At 37.9% G+C, this 20,555-nt stretch overlaps 1 protein-coding gene across 1 annotated transcript in view; it reads left to right on the top strand.

Moving 5' to 3' along the window:
• mRpL16 (mitochondrial ribosomal protein L16) overlaps positions 1 to 20,555 on the top strand; it is a 95,857-nt gene that overhangs the window by 49,579 nt on the left and 25,723 nt on the right. The window contains exons 4-5 of the mRNA XM_090374333.1: positions 7,555 to 7,686; positions 17,211 to 17,339. Coding sequence (XP_090230459.1) covers positions 7,555 to 7,686; positions 17,211 to 17,339 — 261 coding nt within the window. The remainder of the gene's footprint in view (positions 1 to 7,554; positions 7,687 to 17,210; positions 17,340 to 20,555) is intronic.

Below are 20,555 nucleotides of genomic sequence, written 5' to 3'. Positions count from 1 at the left end.
AAAAAAAAAAACACTACCCATTCCCATTTCACCCATCCATTCACTCCATATTTATTTGTCTAGTTCTGCCTTGAACTTATTTAAGTTGCTGACCTCCACTACAGCAGACAGAAGTTTGTTCCAACTATCAACCACCCCCTGACTAAAGGCGAATTTCTGCACATCTAATCTACAATTGTCTTTCCTCAATTTGAATTTATGCCCCCTCAGGAGAGTAATCTGAGCAATCCCATTAACATTGAGCTTTCTCAATCCATTCAAGGCCTTATACACCTCAGTTAGATCACCTTGCAGGTGCCTAGTCTCCAGAAGCTGCAATTTGCAGAACTTAAGCCTTTCTTGGTAACACCAACCCTTTGTTCCACTCACCAATCTTGTTGCTGTACTCGCTCCAGCAGCTCTACATCTTTCCTAATATGAGGCTTCAAGACTTCTATAAAGTACTCAAGGTGTGGCCTGATCATTGCCTTATATAAGGGAACAATCACCCCCTTATCCCTGCTAGCAAAATTCTTGTATATCATTGACAAGACACCATGAGCTACTCTTGCAGCCTTTTTGCACTGCTCAGAAAACTTCATATCTGACTGCACAATTACCCCCAGGTCCTTTTCGTTCTCCACTACCCGAGTATAGTACCACCCAGTTGATATGTTATTCTGGGGTTACTGCTACCCATGTACAGTACTTTACATTTGTCAATGTTAAACTTCAGTTGCCACCTCTCTGCCCATCTGCTCAACTTTTCCAGATCCTATTGCAGTAACGTACTATCATTATTGTCATTAATAATCCTGCCAACCTTCATATCATCTGCAAACTTAGACATTAAGCCTGATATTCCATCATCAATATTATTAATAGATATGGAAAACAACAATGGGACCAACACCAAACCCTGGTGGACTCCCCTAATAACATTAGTCCATGAAGAGCAGTGTCCATTGATTACCACTCTCTGTCTTCTCCCATTCAACCATCCTTTTATCCATTGTAGCAACTTGCCCTTAATGCATACTGCTCCAATTTGTACAGTAGTCTTCCATGTGCCATGGTATCAAAAGCTTTCCTAAAATCCAAGTATATGATATCAAAATTATTTTTTGCATCTAATTCCTTTGTGACCACATCATAGTATCCAGTTGATGGTAATGAGTACAATGAACAGAATGTTAAACAATTAGAAATCTTCGGTTTAAAAATGTTTCCATTCATAGGCAGAGTAAAATATTTATAAATTCTGAAATAGTACTTAAAAATCATCTTTAACTTATGTATGCTTATATTTTCATTTTTATTTGTGTAGTTAATATTTCATACCCTTAGGTCTTTTTCCTTCTAAGGAGTTTTAAACCTCTACTTCCTTGGAAAATTTCTTATCCGGGTTCCACTGTACAGCAGGCCCCCCGTTATAACACGGTTCGCTTTATGCTGATTCGCTATAACGCTGTTCTTATATTATAATCCGTATCTGACTATAACGCTGTCACAGATCACTATAACGCTCTTTTACAGATTGCAGTTTTGGTATATTTAACGAAATTGTTTCATTTGATGGAGTCGATAGCTTGAAAATGAATTGCAAAACAGCATTAAAACGTTTCCTAGGCCGACTTGAGAAATTTTCCCACGCTCATTGAAATTTTCTCGCACGCTAATTTAATTGCATTACAGTGACTTTTTACGTAGTTCCGAGATCAACATTTTAATAAATGATGAAGTATATTGCTTGTAATATTTGTGTTATATGCATTTATCCAAAGACTAATCATCACTCAGTACAGTATTAGACATCGTGCATAACGGACAGTTTATTCGAACATTGTATTAATTAATGCAACCAATGCAGTTGCATTTTCGAAGAATTAATAATGGCCGATAAGAATGAAAAAGCAACGTCTGAGCGCAGTACGAAGACTATAAATGTAAGAAAAAGACTGAACTTGAAAATTAAATTAGATGTTTTGAAGCGAATCGATACCCGTCAACGACAAGCGGATGTGTGCCATAATTTAGGACTTGCAAAAGTTTAACTGTAAGAACAATTATAAAAAAATAAAAGAATTAATTTTAGCAGCGGGAAAGATAGCTGTTCCACTGCAAGCAACTAGGGCTAGCAGATTATTTGGATTGAAATGGAAAGACTTTAACTAATTTTATTGAAGATAATATCCAATGCAGAATTCAGTTAAGTTAAATATTATAAAAGAGAGAGAGAGAGAGAGAAAGATTAGCCAGTATGATGATCTGAAGAAAACTCGCCTAAAAAAAAAAAAAAAAAAAAAAATGTGGATCCATTTAAAACTGGTAAGGGCTGGTTGAATAGATTTAAAATCCAGGGATAAGCCGCAAGTGCAGATGAAGGAGCCGAAACTTTCAAAAAAAAACTTGTTAAAATTATTGAAGAGGGGTATTATGTGTTATACTTTTCAACAAGTTTTTAACATAGATGAAGCAGGACTTTTGTGGAAACGAATGCCTAAAAGAAGTTTCATATTGAAAGAAGAAAAAAACATGCCAGGTTTCAAAGTGGCAAAGGATCGGTTGACTTTATTGTTGGGTGGTAATGCTGCGGAGGATTTAAAATTAATACCCCTTTTAGTTTATTTGGAAGAGGGCCAAAGTGCAACCCAAAATCGACACATTTTTAATGATTAAATTTATCAATTAAATTAAATCAATTTAGATCAATTAAATTCATGATTTTAATTTTAATTTTAAGTTTAATTTTGATATGTAAGTAGTTACCACATAATTATATATGTATGTAATGCAGACATATTTTATATGTTCAAATATTTGAATATTAAATATTTTGACCGATTATTTGTGCATCTTTTCACTACCGTTTATTATTGATTAGGAAATATCCTATGGCACCGACCGCAACTCACAAATACATGTTACCTTATGGGAATGCGGCGCTCGCTTAGCGCGGATTCACTTAGCGCTCTGTTTTTCCGGAACGAATTATCAGCCTTAAGTGGAGGTCACCTGTACTTAATTTGTATGTGATGAAGTATAGAAACAGTTTACTTCAAGTCGTATATTAAATACAAATCATTAATTTCATATGTAGAATCCAACACAGTATTATACCATTTTGCAGCTTAATGTTATTCATATCATAATGCAGTCTAAATGGACAACACATGGTATATCGTGATGTAGCAACACCTATTGGCCTATTAATATCGAATTACTGTGGACAGAGCAAAATGGAGACAGAATAAATTATAACAAGTTTAATAATAGGAAAAAATACATACATATATTAAATTAGATGCATACAAAAAGCTTTCGGTTGTTTTTGTCAACCTTCCTCAGTCAAACTAACAGTTAAGAGTGAAACATGAGGGCGTGTACTGCCAATCATGTACATGAACTGCGTGATTAATTGTTGGATGTTGAAGCCTGTGGCTGTGATGCATGTGGACGTTGCCAGCGTTGTCTTTAGTCAGAATTGTTGTTTCGATGGTAGGGTGGACCTGACATCCACTGCTCCTGTTGACCGAGGTATTGGAGCATGTGATGTTCGACGACTCCAACCAGGCACGTCGTCGATAGTGGCAGGACCTATCCACAATCACGACATCGCAGTGTGGGTCAATGTCGTGGTGGGTTGCCTGAACGTGTTCGCCAATAGGTGAGTGTTCTACATCCGCTAAGCGGATTGCTCTTTCGTGTTTGGAAAGATGTTTTTTGAGCCGTCTCCCAGTTTCCCCAATGTAGCAGCTAGTGCATTCACGGCAAGAGATGCGGTAGACCAAACTGCCTTGTAGTAAGCTGGGGACCGGTGTTTTCACTTTAGAGATGAGGGATTGTAACTTTCTTCCTGGGAGTTGTATGCATTTTATCCCATGTGATTTTAGGACCCTAGAAACCTGTTGTAATAGGTTTGGGTAGTATGGGATAAAGGCGCTTGCGGTTGAGTTATTTGGATGAAACATCCAAGTCACCTTGGATGTTTCTGTTGGTCGCTACGTGGCCATGTGTCTGTAGGTTGCACCTGTCGAGGGTATTGATGGGATAGCCACACCTCGTAAGATCCACCTTGACTTTAGCAATTTCGGTGTGCCTCTCATCCACAGGACTAGAGTGGGTCCAGGCACGAGTTAGCAAGGTTCGTGCAGTGGCAAGAAGATGGCTACATGCTTGTGCTGACCGGAAGTTGGTAAATTGGCCAGCACACACTGGTTTATGATGGACAGTTTTTTCAGGCGCATGCCCTCGCGTCGGACAAGGGTGTCCAAGTATGGTATGGTATGGTGTTGTCCGATTCTAGCTGGATGGTGAATTTTATGAAAGGCGACAGAGAATTGAGGTGGTCTAAGAGTCGGTCATCTGAATTTCTGGGGATAACCACGAACACATCATCCACATAGCAACAGCAAAAGGTAATGGGATCTGGTACATTCATAAATGCAAGACCCTCTAATTCCTCCATTGCGATATTTGCCGTGACTGAACTAACCAGGGAGGCGCCTCCGTAGCCAGGTGGGAAGGAGCAGCAGTGCGTAGCACACGCTTCTTGATTAGACCGGGGTTCGAGCCCGTCACCACCAAATACGGAGGATGCGGAAAGATCAGGGAATGACCACCGCATATCCCGGAGCAATATGGCCTTAGATTGCTAATGCTTCTAAAAACCAAATAACAAATAACATAACAAACTAACCGGGGAACGGAACCCATGGCTGTGCCGTGTACCTGTTGGTAAATGGAGTCGTTGAACATGATTGCACCACCTGTTAAGCACAGTCAGAGGGCGGTGGAGATATCGTCTGGTGTTAGTTCAGTTCTGCTGCCAAGGGTTTGGTCGTTATCCAAGAGTTGCTTTGCACATGTGATGGGAAGTTCTACTTTGTTGGAGTTGAAAAGTGACACTACATCAAATGATGCCATGATTTGATCTTGTGAGATGGATAGGGTTCAGATCCGTTCTATAAATTCACTACTGTTGGAGACGGTGTCGGTGGTCTTGCCTACTAGGGGAGAAAGGAGCCCCGAGACAAACTTCGCTAATTCATAACTCGGTGAGCCACAACAGGAGACAATGGGTCTTAATGGTATACCTTCTTTTGAACCTTCGATAGTCCGTAGAATTGTGGAATCTGGCAGCCGGAGGCACGGAGGTGATTACATGTGTGGATTCTGTTTAAACCAACTGTTGATGAGGATGTTCACTTTCAACTCCCATCGTTCCAAGGCTGTGATGGGAGGAACGGTTAAGGTTGGTAAACAGAAGTGTCCAGGAAGAGCAGAAAGGCTTTTGTCTCGGAATCTGTTTGATTCATTACGACTGTTCGACGTCCTTTATCTGCCAGTAGGATGACAATGGATGAGTCTTGTTTCAATGTCTTAAGGGCAGAAATTTGTTTGCGGTTGAGATTGGACAAAGGAGGCCGAGCATGGTGCAAAATTGCTGCAGTTTTTAGACGAATTATGTTTGCCACATCTTCAGGGAAATGTTTTAAACACGCTTCTATGCCTAAGGCAATATCAGTGATTGGTGGGTTTCTTGGGAGAACAGCAAATTTCATACCCAGAGTCAACAGGTCTACTTGTTCTGTAGATAACTGTTTGTTGCTCAAGTTCAATACAAAATGTGTGCAACTTGTGGAAGGGGTATTATGCTGATGACGAAATTCACGGGACTCACCAATTAAATCAGCAAACTTACATTTTTGACGTGTACAGTAGCGTTCAGCGCCTCCATAGCCAGATGGGCAGGAGCAGTAGTGCATAGCACACGCTTCTTGATTAGACCAGGGTTCAAGCCCGTGCCCACCAAATACGGAGGATGCGGAAAGGTCAGGGAATGACCACCGCATATCCCAGGAGCAATATAGCCTTAGTTGCTAATGCTCCTAATAACAAACAAACCAAGATTAAACAGTAGCGTTCAGATTCTCTGACAGCTTGGTAGCACAAGGTATGGATTATATCGGTGTAAACAGGATCAGGAACTAAACTTCTAAGTTCGACTAGCAGGGCTGCTTTACTCGTTGAAGCATTTTGTAAGTCTCGATGAAGGCAGCCAATCCATATGTTCAGGGTCTTGTAGCTGAAGTTTTGACAGGCACGTCGCATACATTCCTTAGGAAACAGTGGTTTCTAGAGAAATCCTTTCGGGATGACTTTGTTTGATTTGCACCTGTGAGAATGTTGTTTGCCACGGACTATAAAGATGAAATTCTTTTGCAGTTTCACGACTATGTCGTATGTTTGTTGGCCAAGAACAGTTCGGATATGATTAAAGAGGCCTGTGTGCTTTGGATTCATTATTAATATCGAATTACCATGGACACAGAGCAAAACGGAAACAGAGTAAATTATGACAAGTTTAATAATAGGAAAAAATACATACATATATTAGATTAGATACATACAAAAAGCTTTCAGTTGTTTTTGTCAACCTCAGTCAAACTGACAGTTAAGAGTGGAACATGAGGGCGTGTACTGCCAATCATGTACATGAACTGCATGATTAATTGTCGGATGTTGAAGCTTCTGGCTGTGATGCATGTGACATTGCCAGCATTTGTCATTAGTCAGAATTGTTTCGATGATAGGGTGGACCCGACATCCACTGCCCCTGTTGACCAAGGTATTGGAGCATGTGATGTTCGTTGGCCTATACTTTAAGGCCAGCAGTTGTTTCCAGTCTTCTAGAGAATGGAATTTTCAAATGCAATTGAATTTATTAACAATTAAGTTTTTAAAAATTATTATGTGATAGGATTATTTTGAAGTCATTTTTGTAATCAAGGATAAAAATGCATTAAGAAAAGATCTTATTTTATCAGAAAAAAAATGTTTAGTGGGCTTATCGTTGCTGATGAATTTACTGAACATATAAAATTGAACACTGTCATAAGTAATTGTGATTTCTCTCCTCACACCTTCCCATTTACCATAGTTTAGTTTTATTGTTTCTTCCAAATAGCAATGTAAATTACATTCTGATATCAGTCATTAAGAGCCCAGTGTACTGTGCTTTCACTAAAATTTTAATATACAATAACGATGTGTAATCTATCTTAAGAATTCCTTTTAACATTTAAGAATAAAATCAATATTAAGAGAAAAACATTTAATAAAAGCAGAATGAAAAGAACCTGGAATTCATTGGCAATCTATGGGCTAATTTTATCTACTTGTAATTTTATCTGTTGGAACTTTTATACTTAACAGTTATTCACTTACATTTTATTGATGTTACAGATAGACATAAGTTATAATAATTGGAGATTATCTTATGTATGTTTGAAAATATGTTTTTAAAAAATTGTATATATGAGTTAAATAATTTTTGATTATCCATTCTTCTCTCTCTTTCTTTTGTAGACTTGATAATTGAGAATTTACTGTATAAATGGTTTAGTTTCAGTATAACTTGACGTTCTTATAAATTTAACATGTTAAATATTGATTAAATATCAGCTTATACGTAAAATTCTTGTCCTAAAAATTCTTGTCCCTCACATCTCAAAGTAAAGCCTTCAGTTTATTAATTTTTATAAATTTTAATTATATTTATACTTTTTTAAGGCTTTGAGTGGAACATTTTTAACGTATGGTCATTTTGAGATGATTCGAAATGCAATTAACCGCAAGATGGATGAGAGTAGTATGTTTGCTGTATGGCGAGTTGATCCACCTTGGAAGCCTATCACAAAAAAGGTTTGATTTCATATATGTTAATATTTGTAAAAAATAAATTTGCTTTCCCGAGACAATTTGTGCAGAGGTATATGTTTCTGTGTGTGTGTGGGGTAGGCAGTTTGAAAAATCTTTAGCCCAATATACATCACAAAGGTTTTCACAAAAGACAATATTGCTAATCTGTGCTGTGACTCTTGTGTGTTCAAAGAACATTTCAGGTTTGTAACTATATTCTACTCTTTTATAGAATACATTGAAGTGTGGAAGGTAAATGAAGATGGCAACTGTTGAGAGAATCAAGCACCATGCAGTCATTGAGTACCTTAATTTAAAGGGAATGTCACCAAAAGAAATTCATGAAGACATGCAGCAAACATTAGGGGAATCTTATCCTTCATACACCATGGTCAAAAACTGGATTGCAGAATTTAAATGTGAACAAGACAGTGTTGAAGTTAGACCTCACAGTGAGAAGTCTGTTTTTTTTTTTTTTTTTTTATGAAAACCCCCAAACACGAAAGGTATCAAAACCTATAGTACTTAGTACCGTGCATGGGTTGAAGAAGTATGGGGGGGAGGGGGGGATGCTGGAAACTTTGCTCTAGAGACTAAACATGGGTTTCACCACTTCAAGCCTCCAATAAGCAAAGTGGTGGTATTTCACCGGTTGATGAAAGTCATCTACCACCTTACCGTGTGAACAGCTGCAAATGTAGATGCCATTCATGACCTTATCATACAAGACTGCAGAAAAACATTTAAACATATTAGGACAACATTCAGCATCTCCTGTGAGACGTTAAATGTTGTCCTCACAATGTTGTGGTGAATGTTTTAGGAATGAAGGTTTCTTCAGGGTGGGTTCTAAAGCACTGAATGCCAATCAGAAGTGGGAAAGAGTGAGGTGCAGTCATGATACTGTGCAACATTTTGAAGGTAATGAAGCTGTTTTGGGGAATTATGTCACTATGGACAAAACATGGATGGTGCACTACTTTGACCCTGAAACAAAAAAAATCAAAACAGTGGAAGCATCTCTCTTTTTTCCCTCCTAAAAAATTTCAAGTGCAGAAGTCAGCTGGGAAAGTCATGGCATCAGTCTTCTGGGAAGCAGAAGGAGTAAACAACATTGATTTCCTGAAACGAGGTGCCATTATCAATGCTGAATATTATTCTAACCTACTGAGACATTTCCACAGTTCAAGAGGTGTGGGAAATTGGCCAGAGGAACTATCTTTTATCCAGGCAATGCACTGGCTCACACAGCATTTGTGACTCGAGCAACGTTGCATGACTGGGTTCGGGCTATTACAGCATCCATCCTACTCATCGGATTTGGCTCCATTGGTCTGTTTTCTCTTTCCAAATCTCAAAAAGTACTTGAAAGGACAAATTCGATAGTGACAATGCTATGATGGATGCAGTCAACAATTGGCTTGAGCCAAAATCTTCTGAATTTTATTGAATTCAGAAGATTACGAAAGCTAGTGGATCATGCAACATAGTGTTGACAAGGGAGGACTACATTGAAAAATAAATGGATTTCATAACTTTTCAGCATTTCTTCTATGAGAGGCTAGAAACTTTTCAACCTCCTTTAGTATATACAATACCAAACAAATTAATAGCAACTCCTCCCATTTCAGCTTGTTTCTTGAATTTTTGGCTCTGTAATGCTGATGCTTAAATTTTATAAACAAAAGGTTGTGGACACTGAAATTCATATTATTAGGATGATATTGGCTGAATAAAATATTAATTTTGCCAAAAATAAAAAAATAATAATAATAAAAAAGCATATCTTATTAACGGACAAAATATTTCATCCACAGATTTTTTTGTAGGGTTCACATTCAATGAATTAACAGCCAAGATAAAGTTTTAAAATTTTAGCCATAAAAAGTTCTTTATCTCTTTGCTCAGTGATTTGGGGAAGAGTAATCTAGAAAAAAGAATTCTCCGTTATTGAATATCTCTCACTGAGGGTATAATTTGAGATGTCTTTTTATGTCAAGGCATTCATAGTGCAGTGCTGTCAAAGAACTTAAATCTTACCACACCAATAGCTGTAGAATTTTCCCAGATCATCACACTGGTGGTATGGGGATGCATTGGCCATCCCAATTAATAATCCTTTAAAATATTGATGTGTGAGGAGTGGACTAAATGGATGAAAGCACCAAATCATTATTTGACTCAAGTAGGATAAATGAAATGACCAGCTATTTTACAGGCATGCAAATGAGTAAAAAATACATAGGAGTTAGTGAAACATGAGACAGTTGTCAAGTTTTACAAGAAATGTGGAATTAGTAATGCTCGTGATTGCACTGAAAATGATGCGGTCTTTAAGAAAGTGAAAATTCAAACCAAAACTTCAGCAATGAGTTTTTTGGATTCTGTGAAACTTCTAGAAGCTTTGCTTTACACTGACACTTTGTTCAGCATGCACTTGTGAATTTTTGTATCTCAAATATATGCAGTGAAAGATTTTATTTTTTCTCCCAAAATTTGGCTTCTAAACTTTAGATGCATCTTATGACCAGGAAAACATGATACAAAAAAAAAAAAAAAAAAATATATATATATATATATATATATATATATATACTGTATATATAATTTTATAATATATATTTCAACACTTGTCAAGTTTAAGCAATGCTTTATCAATTCACCTGATATGTAGTTATTTACAAACAGCTATGTTGCCACAAGGATTTGGTCAAGATAAAACTATCTCAACAAAAAACAAAAATTTGTAAAAAAAGTGAGCAAGTTCTTTCACAAGCTTTGCAAAAACATACACTGTGGAAAGGTTTGAGACCATAAATAACCTCAGCAATGAAAAGCATTGAGATGAAAAAGTTATGTCAAGTTTGCTATTGGCTAACCAGATTAAAAGTTTGTTATACACTTGGCAGATTCGCTACATTATTTAAATTACAGTTCATTCCAGGTTCATAAGGTTTTGAATCCGCCAAGTGTATGACAGGCTTTTGGACTAACTTTTTGATGAATTTCATGGACTAATGATATAAGTGGACCCCACAAGTATAATGCTGGGCCCTTTAAATGTGTAAGTTTTCTGATGATACCAATGTGTCTACATTTGTATCATCAGGGTAGTTAATGACATTAATCAGGTATTTTACTTTAACAGCATCTAAATAAACTATCTGGATATGCTGAAAAGTGGCAATTGAAGTGTGTGAAATTGATAAATGCAGTTGGGTGGACAAACTGAAGGTATTCCAATCAAAAAGACATTCAGCTAATTATAATCTGATATCGAGTGTATAAAATATGATTAAACTAAATGAAAAGTAAAAAAAGAAATAGCACCTTTAAACCCTTCTTGGGCAACATACAGGAAAATATACAGAGGGTTGATTCAACCTTTTGATAACAATTTTGACATTAATCCTGCTTGTGATGTACCACAGCAGTGTAAAATTTTTTTCATGCAGTCCCAAACCTTATGAACAGGTGCATTAGTTGTAGAAGTTGTTTTAATGTTGACATGCCTCAGAAATTGGACTCGTGGTTGGAAGGTTACATAACTGTGCTTTCGGAAGAAGGGTACAGTTATGCGAAAATTATTGATAGGTGCAATCGAAAAATTTTAGTGTATCGAAGTTTGGTATCCATAAGGTTTTGAATGGCAAAGGAAAATTCCACGAAGCTGCTGCGTGGGCAGAAAACACCGAAGAAACTGCAACCCGCTCCAAGTCGAACGAGGGAGGTAGTACGAAAAGTGCAGTCACTCGTTGTGAAAATCCAAAGAGCTATGGTGTCACGTGTGGGAACCTCCCACTTAACTGTTCGATGCATAATCAACAAAAATTTGCAACTGGAGAAGAAGCACAAGGCCCGCATACACCACCTAGGAGCAAGGCACGTTGCAGAGCGGCGGGTCAATGCTCGAAAACTCTACAAAAAAATCTGGCAGCTGAAAGGTGGAAATTTGTAGCAACATTGGATGAAGCATGGGTATACCTCTCTGATTGCAACAAAATTTGGGCAATTTATTACTGTCCACAGGGTGACAAGGCCTTTCCAACATGGGGGCATCAGTGCAAGGAAAGTTTTGACTGAGGTTTTATGGTTGTAGCTGGTTTTTGTTATAACAGCAAATTTGAGTTGCGTCAAGACCTTAAAAATGTGAAAGTCAACTCAGTGTATTACCAGACTGAAGTTCTACAGCCGTTGTTTGAATGTGAAATACCCACATTGTACGGTTCTGACGCTGAAAAGGTCTGGGTGCACCAGAATAAGGCATCCAGCCACACGTCATATTCCACCCACACTTTATTGTGGAGAATGGAAGCAGCGACAAGTATTCGTTCAATCCCATTTAAAGATATACCTGTTAAATCACCTGATGCCGCACCCATGAATTTTTTTGCATTCGGACTTTTGAAAAGAGCTCTCAGAAACCGCCGCCCCAGAACTGTTGAAGGTAACTGTTGAAGGTTTGTGGAAAGGCTGCCATTAGAAATGGGACAAGATTGACTTGGCAGTTTTGCAGCATGCTTAACTTCGATGGAAATTGTTTTGTTGTGCGATAGTCTACGAGCAGGGAAAACAAATAGAACACAACCGGTGATGGCGGCATGGAATTTCGTAGTTTAAAGGACTGTCAAAATCGTTATCAAAAGGTTGAATCAACCCTCCATAAACTTGAATTCAAAAAGGATGGCTGCAGAATAGATGTACAGAAAACTTGCTTTCAATCATCAATTATCTTCCTTTCAGAAGATAAGTCTAGGGGCAGTTTTCTGAAAGGAAGATAATTATCTTCCTTTCAGAAGACTGCCCCTAGAATTGTGAAGGCAAGAAGTTTGAAAATTTAAATTAAAATAATTTAAGTTTTAAATTTAAAGAAGAATTGTACAAAGTTTAAAGAAGGATTCAATAAAATTGTTGCATCAGATAGCTACTTGTAGAAGCATAAGAGAAATTTACCGCAACATGATATGTAGAACACTCCCTAATGACACTCTCCAGCAAATAAATGAAAATAAAATTAATGCAGACTAATTACAGTAATGAAATTAATAAAAACAAATTAACACAAGTTCAATGCAAATTTTTAAAAAAGGCTTTCCTTCCTTTCAAAGGAAGGAAAGAGTGTGATCAGGAAGTGTTCTGCGTATCATATTGAGGTAAATTTCTCTTATTCTTCTACGAATATTGAAATACAATGTAGAACATATTGAGCATCACAGCTCCATCTTATACTAATCAGATAGCTACATACACACAATTTACTTCCTCTGCAGTTTGGTTATGTCGTTTCTCATCTTAGAACTGCTGCACTATGTGTTTTGGATCTGCTTTTATTAAGCAGATCCAAAGAGGGGATCCAAAGAGCAGATCCAAAGAGGGGATCTTGATTTGGATTTGGATCTGCTTTTATCAGGAGGAGAAACAGCAGCCATTTACAACCACTCTCTGTTAGCATTAGCATTAGTAGAGGCATTTGATGCAAGAAAGCAAGCTTATGCAGCATCAGCCAAAAAAAAAATAAAATAAAATAAAATAAAAAAAAATAAAAAATAACCACTTCCACTTCACCCCTCTGTTCGTTCGAAATACCTGTCCAGCTGAGCCTTAAACTTATTAGGCTATCAATTTCCACGACAAGGGATGGAAGTCTGTTCTACCAACCAACCACCCGCTGGCTGAAGGCAAATTTCCGCATGTCTATCCTACATCTGTCTTTCCTGGTTTTGAATTTATGCCCTCTCAGGTGATTATTCTGAGCAAGAGGAAGAATCCCATCACCATTGAGCATGCTCAAACCATTCAAGGCTTTATACACCTCTATCAGATCACCTCGCTGGTACCTGGTCTCCAGACACTGTAATTTGCAAAACTTAAACCTTTCTTCGTAAGAGCACCCCTTTGTTCCATTCACTAATCTTGTTGCCCTTCTCTGTACTCGTTCCAGCAGCTCTACATCCTTCTTAAAATGAGGCCTCCAGGCCTGAATACAGTACTCTAGGTGTGGCCTGACCATTGCCTTATACAAGGGAATAATCACCTCCTTATCCCTGCTAGAAAAATTCCTATATATCATTGACAATACACCATGAGCTACTCTTGCAGCCTGTCTGCACTGCTCAGAGAACTTCATACCTGCTTGCACAACCACCCCCAGGTCCCTTTCATTCTCTACCACTGTCAGTGTAGTACCACAGAGTTGATACATTGCTCTGGGGTTGCTGTTTCCCATATGTAGTACTTTACATTTTTCAATGTTAAACTTCATTTGCCACCTCTCAGCCCATGTCCTCAACCTTTCCAGATCCTGTTGCAGCAGCATAGTGTCAGTAGTGTCCTTGACAACCCTGCCAACCTTTGTATCATCTGTATACTTGGACATTAAGCTTGATATACCATCATCAATGTCATTTATAAATACAGAAAACAATAATGGACCCAACACTGAACCCTGAGGGACTCCACTAATAACATTAGTCTACGAAGAGCAGTGTCCATTGATTACCACTCTCTGTCTTCTCCCCCTCAACCACCCCTTATCCATAGCAGCAATTTGCCTCCAATGCCACACTGCTCCAAATTGTGCAGCAGTCTTCCATGTGCAACAGTATCAAAGGCTTTTCTAAGATCTAAATATATGATATAAAAGTTATTCTTTGCACCCAGTTCCTTTGTGACGACATCATAGTAACCAATCAAATTAGTCAGACAAGACTTCCCCTTAACAAACCCATGCTTTGTCTGAGCTATAACTGAAGTCTTGTCTAGATGATCCTGCAATGCTTCTTTAACCAGTGCTTCCATTAATTTCCCTGGAACATAAGTTAAACTAACAGGTCTGTAATTACCTATCTCCCCCTTTAATCCTCCTTTGTGGATTGGGGTCACATTTGCACATCTCCAGTCCATGGGTACCTCCCCTGAGTCCAAGGAAGCTCTCATAATTATGGCTAAGGGTTTGCTTAATTCCTTTGGTGCCTCCTTTAATATAACTGGATAGATCCCATCCACCCCAGGTGCCTTTCTTGTGTTTATCTTCAACAATTTCTCCTCTACTTTACTCTCAGTTATTACAAGATTCTCTAGCTTACTGCCAGAGTTGAATACACATCTGGCATTCCCCTCGCTGAATAACTCCTCATGTGTGAATGTCGATGCAAAATATTCATTTAGTTTGTTAGCTACCTGAGCAGGATCATCAACAGTTGACCAATCGATATCGAGTGGACCAATCTGATTCATCCCCTTCCTTCTAGAGTTTACATAAGTAAAGAACTCTTTGCCGTTTTTCTTTGCATCCCTTGCCAAGGATTTCTCGTAATCTGCCTTCGACTGCCTAACCTCCTTTGTAACTTGGTTACAGGTCAATTTGTATCTACCATAGGCTTCTGTGTCACGTGTTAATTTGTATGTATCCCATGCATTTTTCTTCTCTGCCATATGTCTCATTAGTTCATCTGACATCCATTTAGGCCTAAACCTTGAACAATATTTCTTAGCTGGTATGTGAAGCCTAGTAGCTTCCAAGATAAGTTCTTTGAATGCTTCCCATTTTGAATTTGCTGTTTGTAACATCATCAGTTGGTCCCACTGTATAGAATTTAAATACTGTCTCAGTCCATTGTAGTCGCCTTTACGAAAGCAATAACCCTTCCCTTTACCCCTAATGGTAGTTACCTCTTTGAGTAAATCCCACTTCAGCACACTGTGATCACTGCCACCTAGTGGTTCATTTATCTGCAGATTCTTAATGCATGAAGAACGCTACTGATAATCAAATCAAGAGTATTACTCCCTCTAGTTGCCTCCCGAACATGGTGATGTAGAAAACAATCATGCAATAAATCCACAAAAGCCTTGCTAGTGAGTGAAGTGACCAACCCACAAATTCCAGTCAATTTCTGGGAAATTAAAATCCCCCATTATAAGGCTCACTGATTTACTGGCCCACTCTTATTTCCCTGTACAGTTTCTTATTATACTCATCAGAGTCATTAGGCCTATAGCACACTCCTACTCTCAATTTTGATCTCCTAATGCTTATGTCACACCAAACTGACTCGACACTGCACTGTTCAGCAATGTCGACTTGCTTCACTTCCTTGGATTTTATGTATTTCTTAACTAATAGTATAACCCCTCCTCCCTTCCTATCCTGTCTATCCTTTCTGTAGACATTGTACTCCTCAAATTCCAGTTCTGCATTCCTTATATCTGTGTGACACCACGTCTCTGAAATCCCAACAATATATGCCTTTGATGTTTTGAGCAATACCTCAAATTCATCAAATTTATTTACTAAACTCCTAGCATTGGTGTACACGCAAGTATACATGCTACATGCACCTGTTCTTTTTCTTAGCTACTCTAACACAACCCATGTGTTTACTTGTACCCCAATGATTCCCAGCAGTCTCTGAAATATCCTGCATCTTATTTTCCAGGCTGCTGCTCATTCCAATAGAAGCAGTGCAAGAATCACTTTCACCTCTGCCAGTGGCTACTATTAATCTATTAGTCCTTGTATCCCCCCAATCTAGCAGTTTTCCGACCCACCTAACACTGCCTCGATTGCATCAGCAAACATTCTTGCACCCTTTCTATTTAAGTGTATCCCATCCCTGTAGAAGCAGTCTCTCCTGTTAACAAATACAGACCAGGCTGAAAAAAATTCTACCCCTTGAGCCTTGCACAATCTTTCCAGGGCCGAATTGATCGACAGGGCTCTCATCATATACTCCCTATCGTGTCTGGGCAGAATTGCAGACACTTTCAAATTCAACCCTAATTTACAGCTTTTTTTCAACAGTGACCTGTACTTGTTAAGTAATTCCGCCGGTCTCCTACTCTTACATGTAAGAGTAGGAGACCTGTTCATACATGTAACTTAACTATATCTAGTTGTCATGAAGAAAACCATAACAGCAGACATGTGGTGCCTTTACTTCATTAATAAGTTTTTTGGAGGGGGGGAACCAAAAAAGTTTAAAATGGGAAACTTTTAAAAAAACTATTCTTAATTCTGATTAATTTCTAAAATTGTCTAAAAAGCGTCATTAGAAATAAGTCTTGTCAACCAAAAAAAAAAAAAAAAACTAACTAAAACTCTTTAGAAAGTTATTGTAGTGTACATGGTACTATAAATAATTATTTTTGCAGCAAAATTTTCCAATTAAACAATGATTAATGATGGGAATCAAAAGTAAATATTGTACTAGAGGAACATTATAATTCACACTGATGTAATTCTAATAGATATTTAAATTTATAAGCTTTCCTATTTTTGATATATAAAATATACCAAGTGTGCCAGCTAGATGGGTTAGCCATGTAACATTTCTTCCCTCACCTTCGTTTAGCATATATGATGTGTCAAGAGTTCTGAAAGAGGTTTCTACATGTATATTTATCTCATTATATACTATCAAGAATCATTTCCAAAAAAAAGTTTATTACAAGTTTATTCATTCTTGTTTATTCCCCAGAAACATGTTCTACTATGCTAACTCTTATAGTAATTTTAATATTTACAGTCACAAGGCAAAAGAGGTGGTGGTAAAGGAAAAATACATCATTTTGCTACACCAATAAGGGCAGGTCGAATTATTTTGGAAATGGGAGGGCACTGTGAATTTGAAGAAGTGAAACCTATGCTTGATGAAGTAAGTTGGTTTTTTTTTTTTTTTAAGATTCTTTCTCTTTTATTCATGAAATTTTTCAAGCCAAATGACTTAAGAAGGCTGTCAGTTGAAAAAATAATACAAGTTAATGAAAAGTAGCTTCACAAATTTGTAAACTTATATAACTTCCTGTATTTTGAATTTAGTAAAACATACCAAGCATTGATGAAAGCTGTAGTCTTGGACTTTATATTGGGGATTATACCACCTTAGTGTGCCACAACTATGGTGGCATATATCCACCACCAGTCATGGCAAAAATGTAAATGTCCTACTTCACCCCATTACATCGTGTCAGATGTTACATCTGACATGTTACGATGGACATCTTTCTTGTTTACACGATCAGTAAATAAGCTTGATTCTGCTCTTTAATTTTTGTAAATGTGCTGGTAATGGTAACTGAATTTCATCCATTGAATTGAAAAGTTCATATCCAGAAATTCATTGGCATGAAAAAAAATGACAGGTGCACACTAGCTTGTTAATATATATGGATTGCTGATCTGTGGCATAAAAATATTTTATAACACCTGTAGAACACTTCCTAATGACGCTCTCCAGCAAATAAATTTATTTGCTGGAGAGTGTTATTAGGAAGTGTTCTTCATATCATATTGAGGTAAATTTCTTTTATTCTTCTAAAAATAATGAAATACAACGTAGAACGTATTAGTATTGTAGCTCTGTCGTATACTAATAATGTGTAGATACACACAATCCTATTGGTTTTGATTGTTCAAAGCCAAAAATGCAACACATTCATTCTACTTTTTTGAAAGTCATCATTCTGGTTATATCACAGATATGCTACTGTCAAAGCATCTAACAACTAGATACCAATAAAAACTCCAAGACCACAGCTTTTTTTCTGTTCAGTGTTCAATGTATTTTACTGAAATACACAGTTATAGGATTGCTTAGTTCTGAAGCTAGTTTTGAATTGCACTGTACTTTAAAAGGATTTTTAAATTAGACCTTTCTCTTATTTACCAACTTTTTTTACATTTAAATACTATGTATATTGATACACTTTACGGATTTGAGATATGCATTGAAGAGTATAATTGAATGCAGGAAAGGAATGTTGTAAAATACCACACTGCATAGATAAAATAGTTAATGCAAAGATAATTGCTACAGTGAATTTACACAATTAATAGATAATATAATTTAGAAGTGAGAAAATAAAAGGTTGTATTAGTATTAGCAGTATTGGAATAGAGTACAAGATTAAGTGTGCAGACGAATTTTGAGCTCATGTGAAAGAATGTTTTTTGGAAATTTTTACCATCCTTTTGATTAATTAACATATTAAATTCTGTTTGACAAATAGTTTAGTACACTGTGCTTGCCACTTTATTAGGTACACCCCCTGCTGTGCACACAAATGGTTTTTCCAATAACACTGCAAGTCGCATGACCACAGTTGTGGATATAAACGCAGCAAAACCTTTCTAGTATCATTTAAGCGTACAAACCGTATCAAGAATGGAGAAAAGGAGCGATCTAACGGAATTTGAACGTGGCATGGTAGTTGATGCAAGACGTGCTGGACAAAGCATCTCTGAAACCGCAGTTCTCCCCTGAACTTTTCACGCACCACAGTTTCAAGAGTGTATCAAGATTGGTGCAATGAACAGAAAACATCCTCTCGACGGCATTCCTGTGGAAGAAAATCATTTGTTGATGAGAGAGAGAGAGAGGTCAGAGGAGAATGGCTAGAATTTTGCAAGCAAATAGACGGGCCACAATATCACACATCACGTCACAGAACAAAATATCGCAACGGACTACTAGTCGCACTTTGTCGCGAATGGGCTACAATAGCCAACGGCCACATCGTGTACCTTTGTTATGAATGAAAGACAAGAAAGCACGGCACCTCCGTAGCCAGGTGGGCAGGAGCGGCAGTGCGTAGCACACGCTTCTTGATTAGACTGGGGTTCGAGCCCGTGACCACCAAATATGGAGGATGTGGGGAGGTCAGGGAATGACCACCGCATATCCCCGGAGCAGTATGGCCTTAGTTAGTAATGCTTCTAAAAACCAAATAACAACAACAAGAGAGCACACCTCCTGTGGGCACAGCAACACCACCACTTGACTATCAAGGATTGGAAAACAGTTGCTTGGTCTGACTAGTCGAATTTCCTGGTGCATCAGATTTTGAAGGCTCGGATTTTGGCGAAAACAACATGAATCCATGGACCCATCATGTCTGATGACTACTGTGCAAGGTGGTGGGGCAGTGTTATGGTGTGGGGAATGTTTTCTTGGCACACGTTGGGTCCATTGATACCCATAGATTCACGTCTGAATGCTACATCGTAGCTAAACATCGTTGCTGACCAAATGCATCCGTTCATGTTGAGAGTGTATGCTCAATCGGATAGTTACTTCCAGCAGGATAATGCACTGGTGTACAAAGCCTGAATCACTATCAAATGGTTCCAGGATCATGACAATGACATTTCTTTGCTACAGTGGCCCGCCAGTCCCTGGATCTCAATCCTGTTGAAAATTTTTGTTATGAGGTGGAAAGGGCTGTTCGCTGCAGGCCTACACCTCCGTCGAATCTTAAGGAACTACTTGGCACATGTCTGCATGTTACTCTATTTCTGCACGTTTTCAGCATCTTGTTCAATCCATGCCTAGACAAATTCAGGATGTTTTGAAGGCTAAAGGAGGCTCGACATGCCACTAGGTAGGTGTACCTAATAAAGTGGCAGCACAGTGTAGGTTTAGTCACATTGGTTAGCTTATTTTTAAATTTAGCTAGAGATTTTGTAAGTTATGACTTATTATTCATACAGCTTTTGTGTTGGTGTGTGTGCACGCGTGTGCAGAGAGTGTGAAGAAATTAGGTGCCAACTCAGCATTCTGATGGGTGTTTATAAAGATCTTGAAGAGTATGACGGATGCCCTCAAAGGAATTATGGGGGGGGGCATCAAGCTCTCAGCTGCCCAACTTAATACCAGAGCTCACATTTGTGCATCAGGCAGGGTCGGATTTAAGGTTGTTGTGACCCCTAAGCTATAACTTTTAAGAGGTCCCCCCCCACTGAGTAAATTTTCAGTTTAATAGCGTTTAATGCTCTTCAAAGGGTGTGTATAAAATGCTACATACATAGTAGTACTGTACATACATTTTGATTACCTGTTAAAAAAAAAATAACAGATATTTTTGGCATTGGT

Source organism: Mastigoproctus giganteus, chromosome 5 (genome assembly GCF_048544385.1).
Source record: "Mastigoproctus giganteus isolate SK-2022 chromosome 5, ASM4854438v1, whole genome shotgun sequence".
Classification (NCBI taxonomy): Eukaryota; Metazoa; Arthropoda; class Arachnida; order Uropygi; family Thelyphonidae; genus Mastigoproctus; species Mastigoproctus giganteus.
Note: the sequence above shows the minus strand (reverse complement) of the source record. Positions and strands in the feature narration are given on the sequence as shown.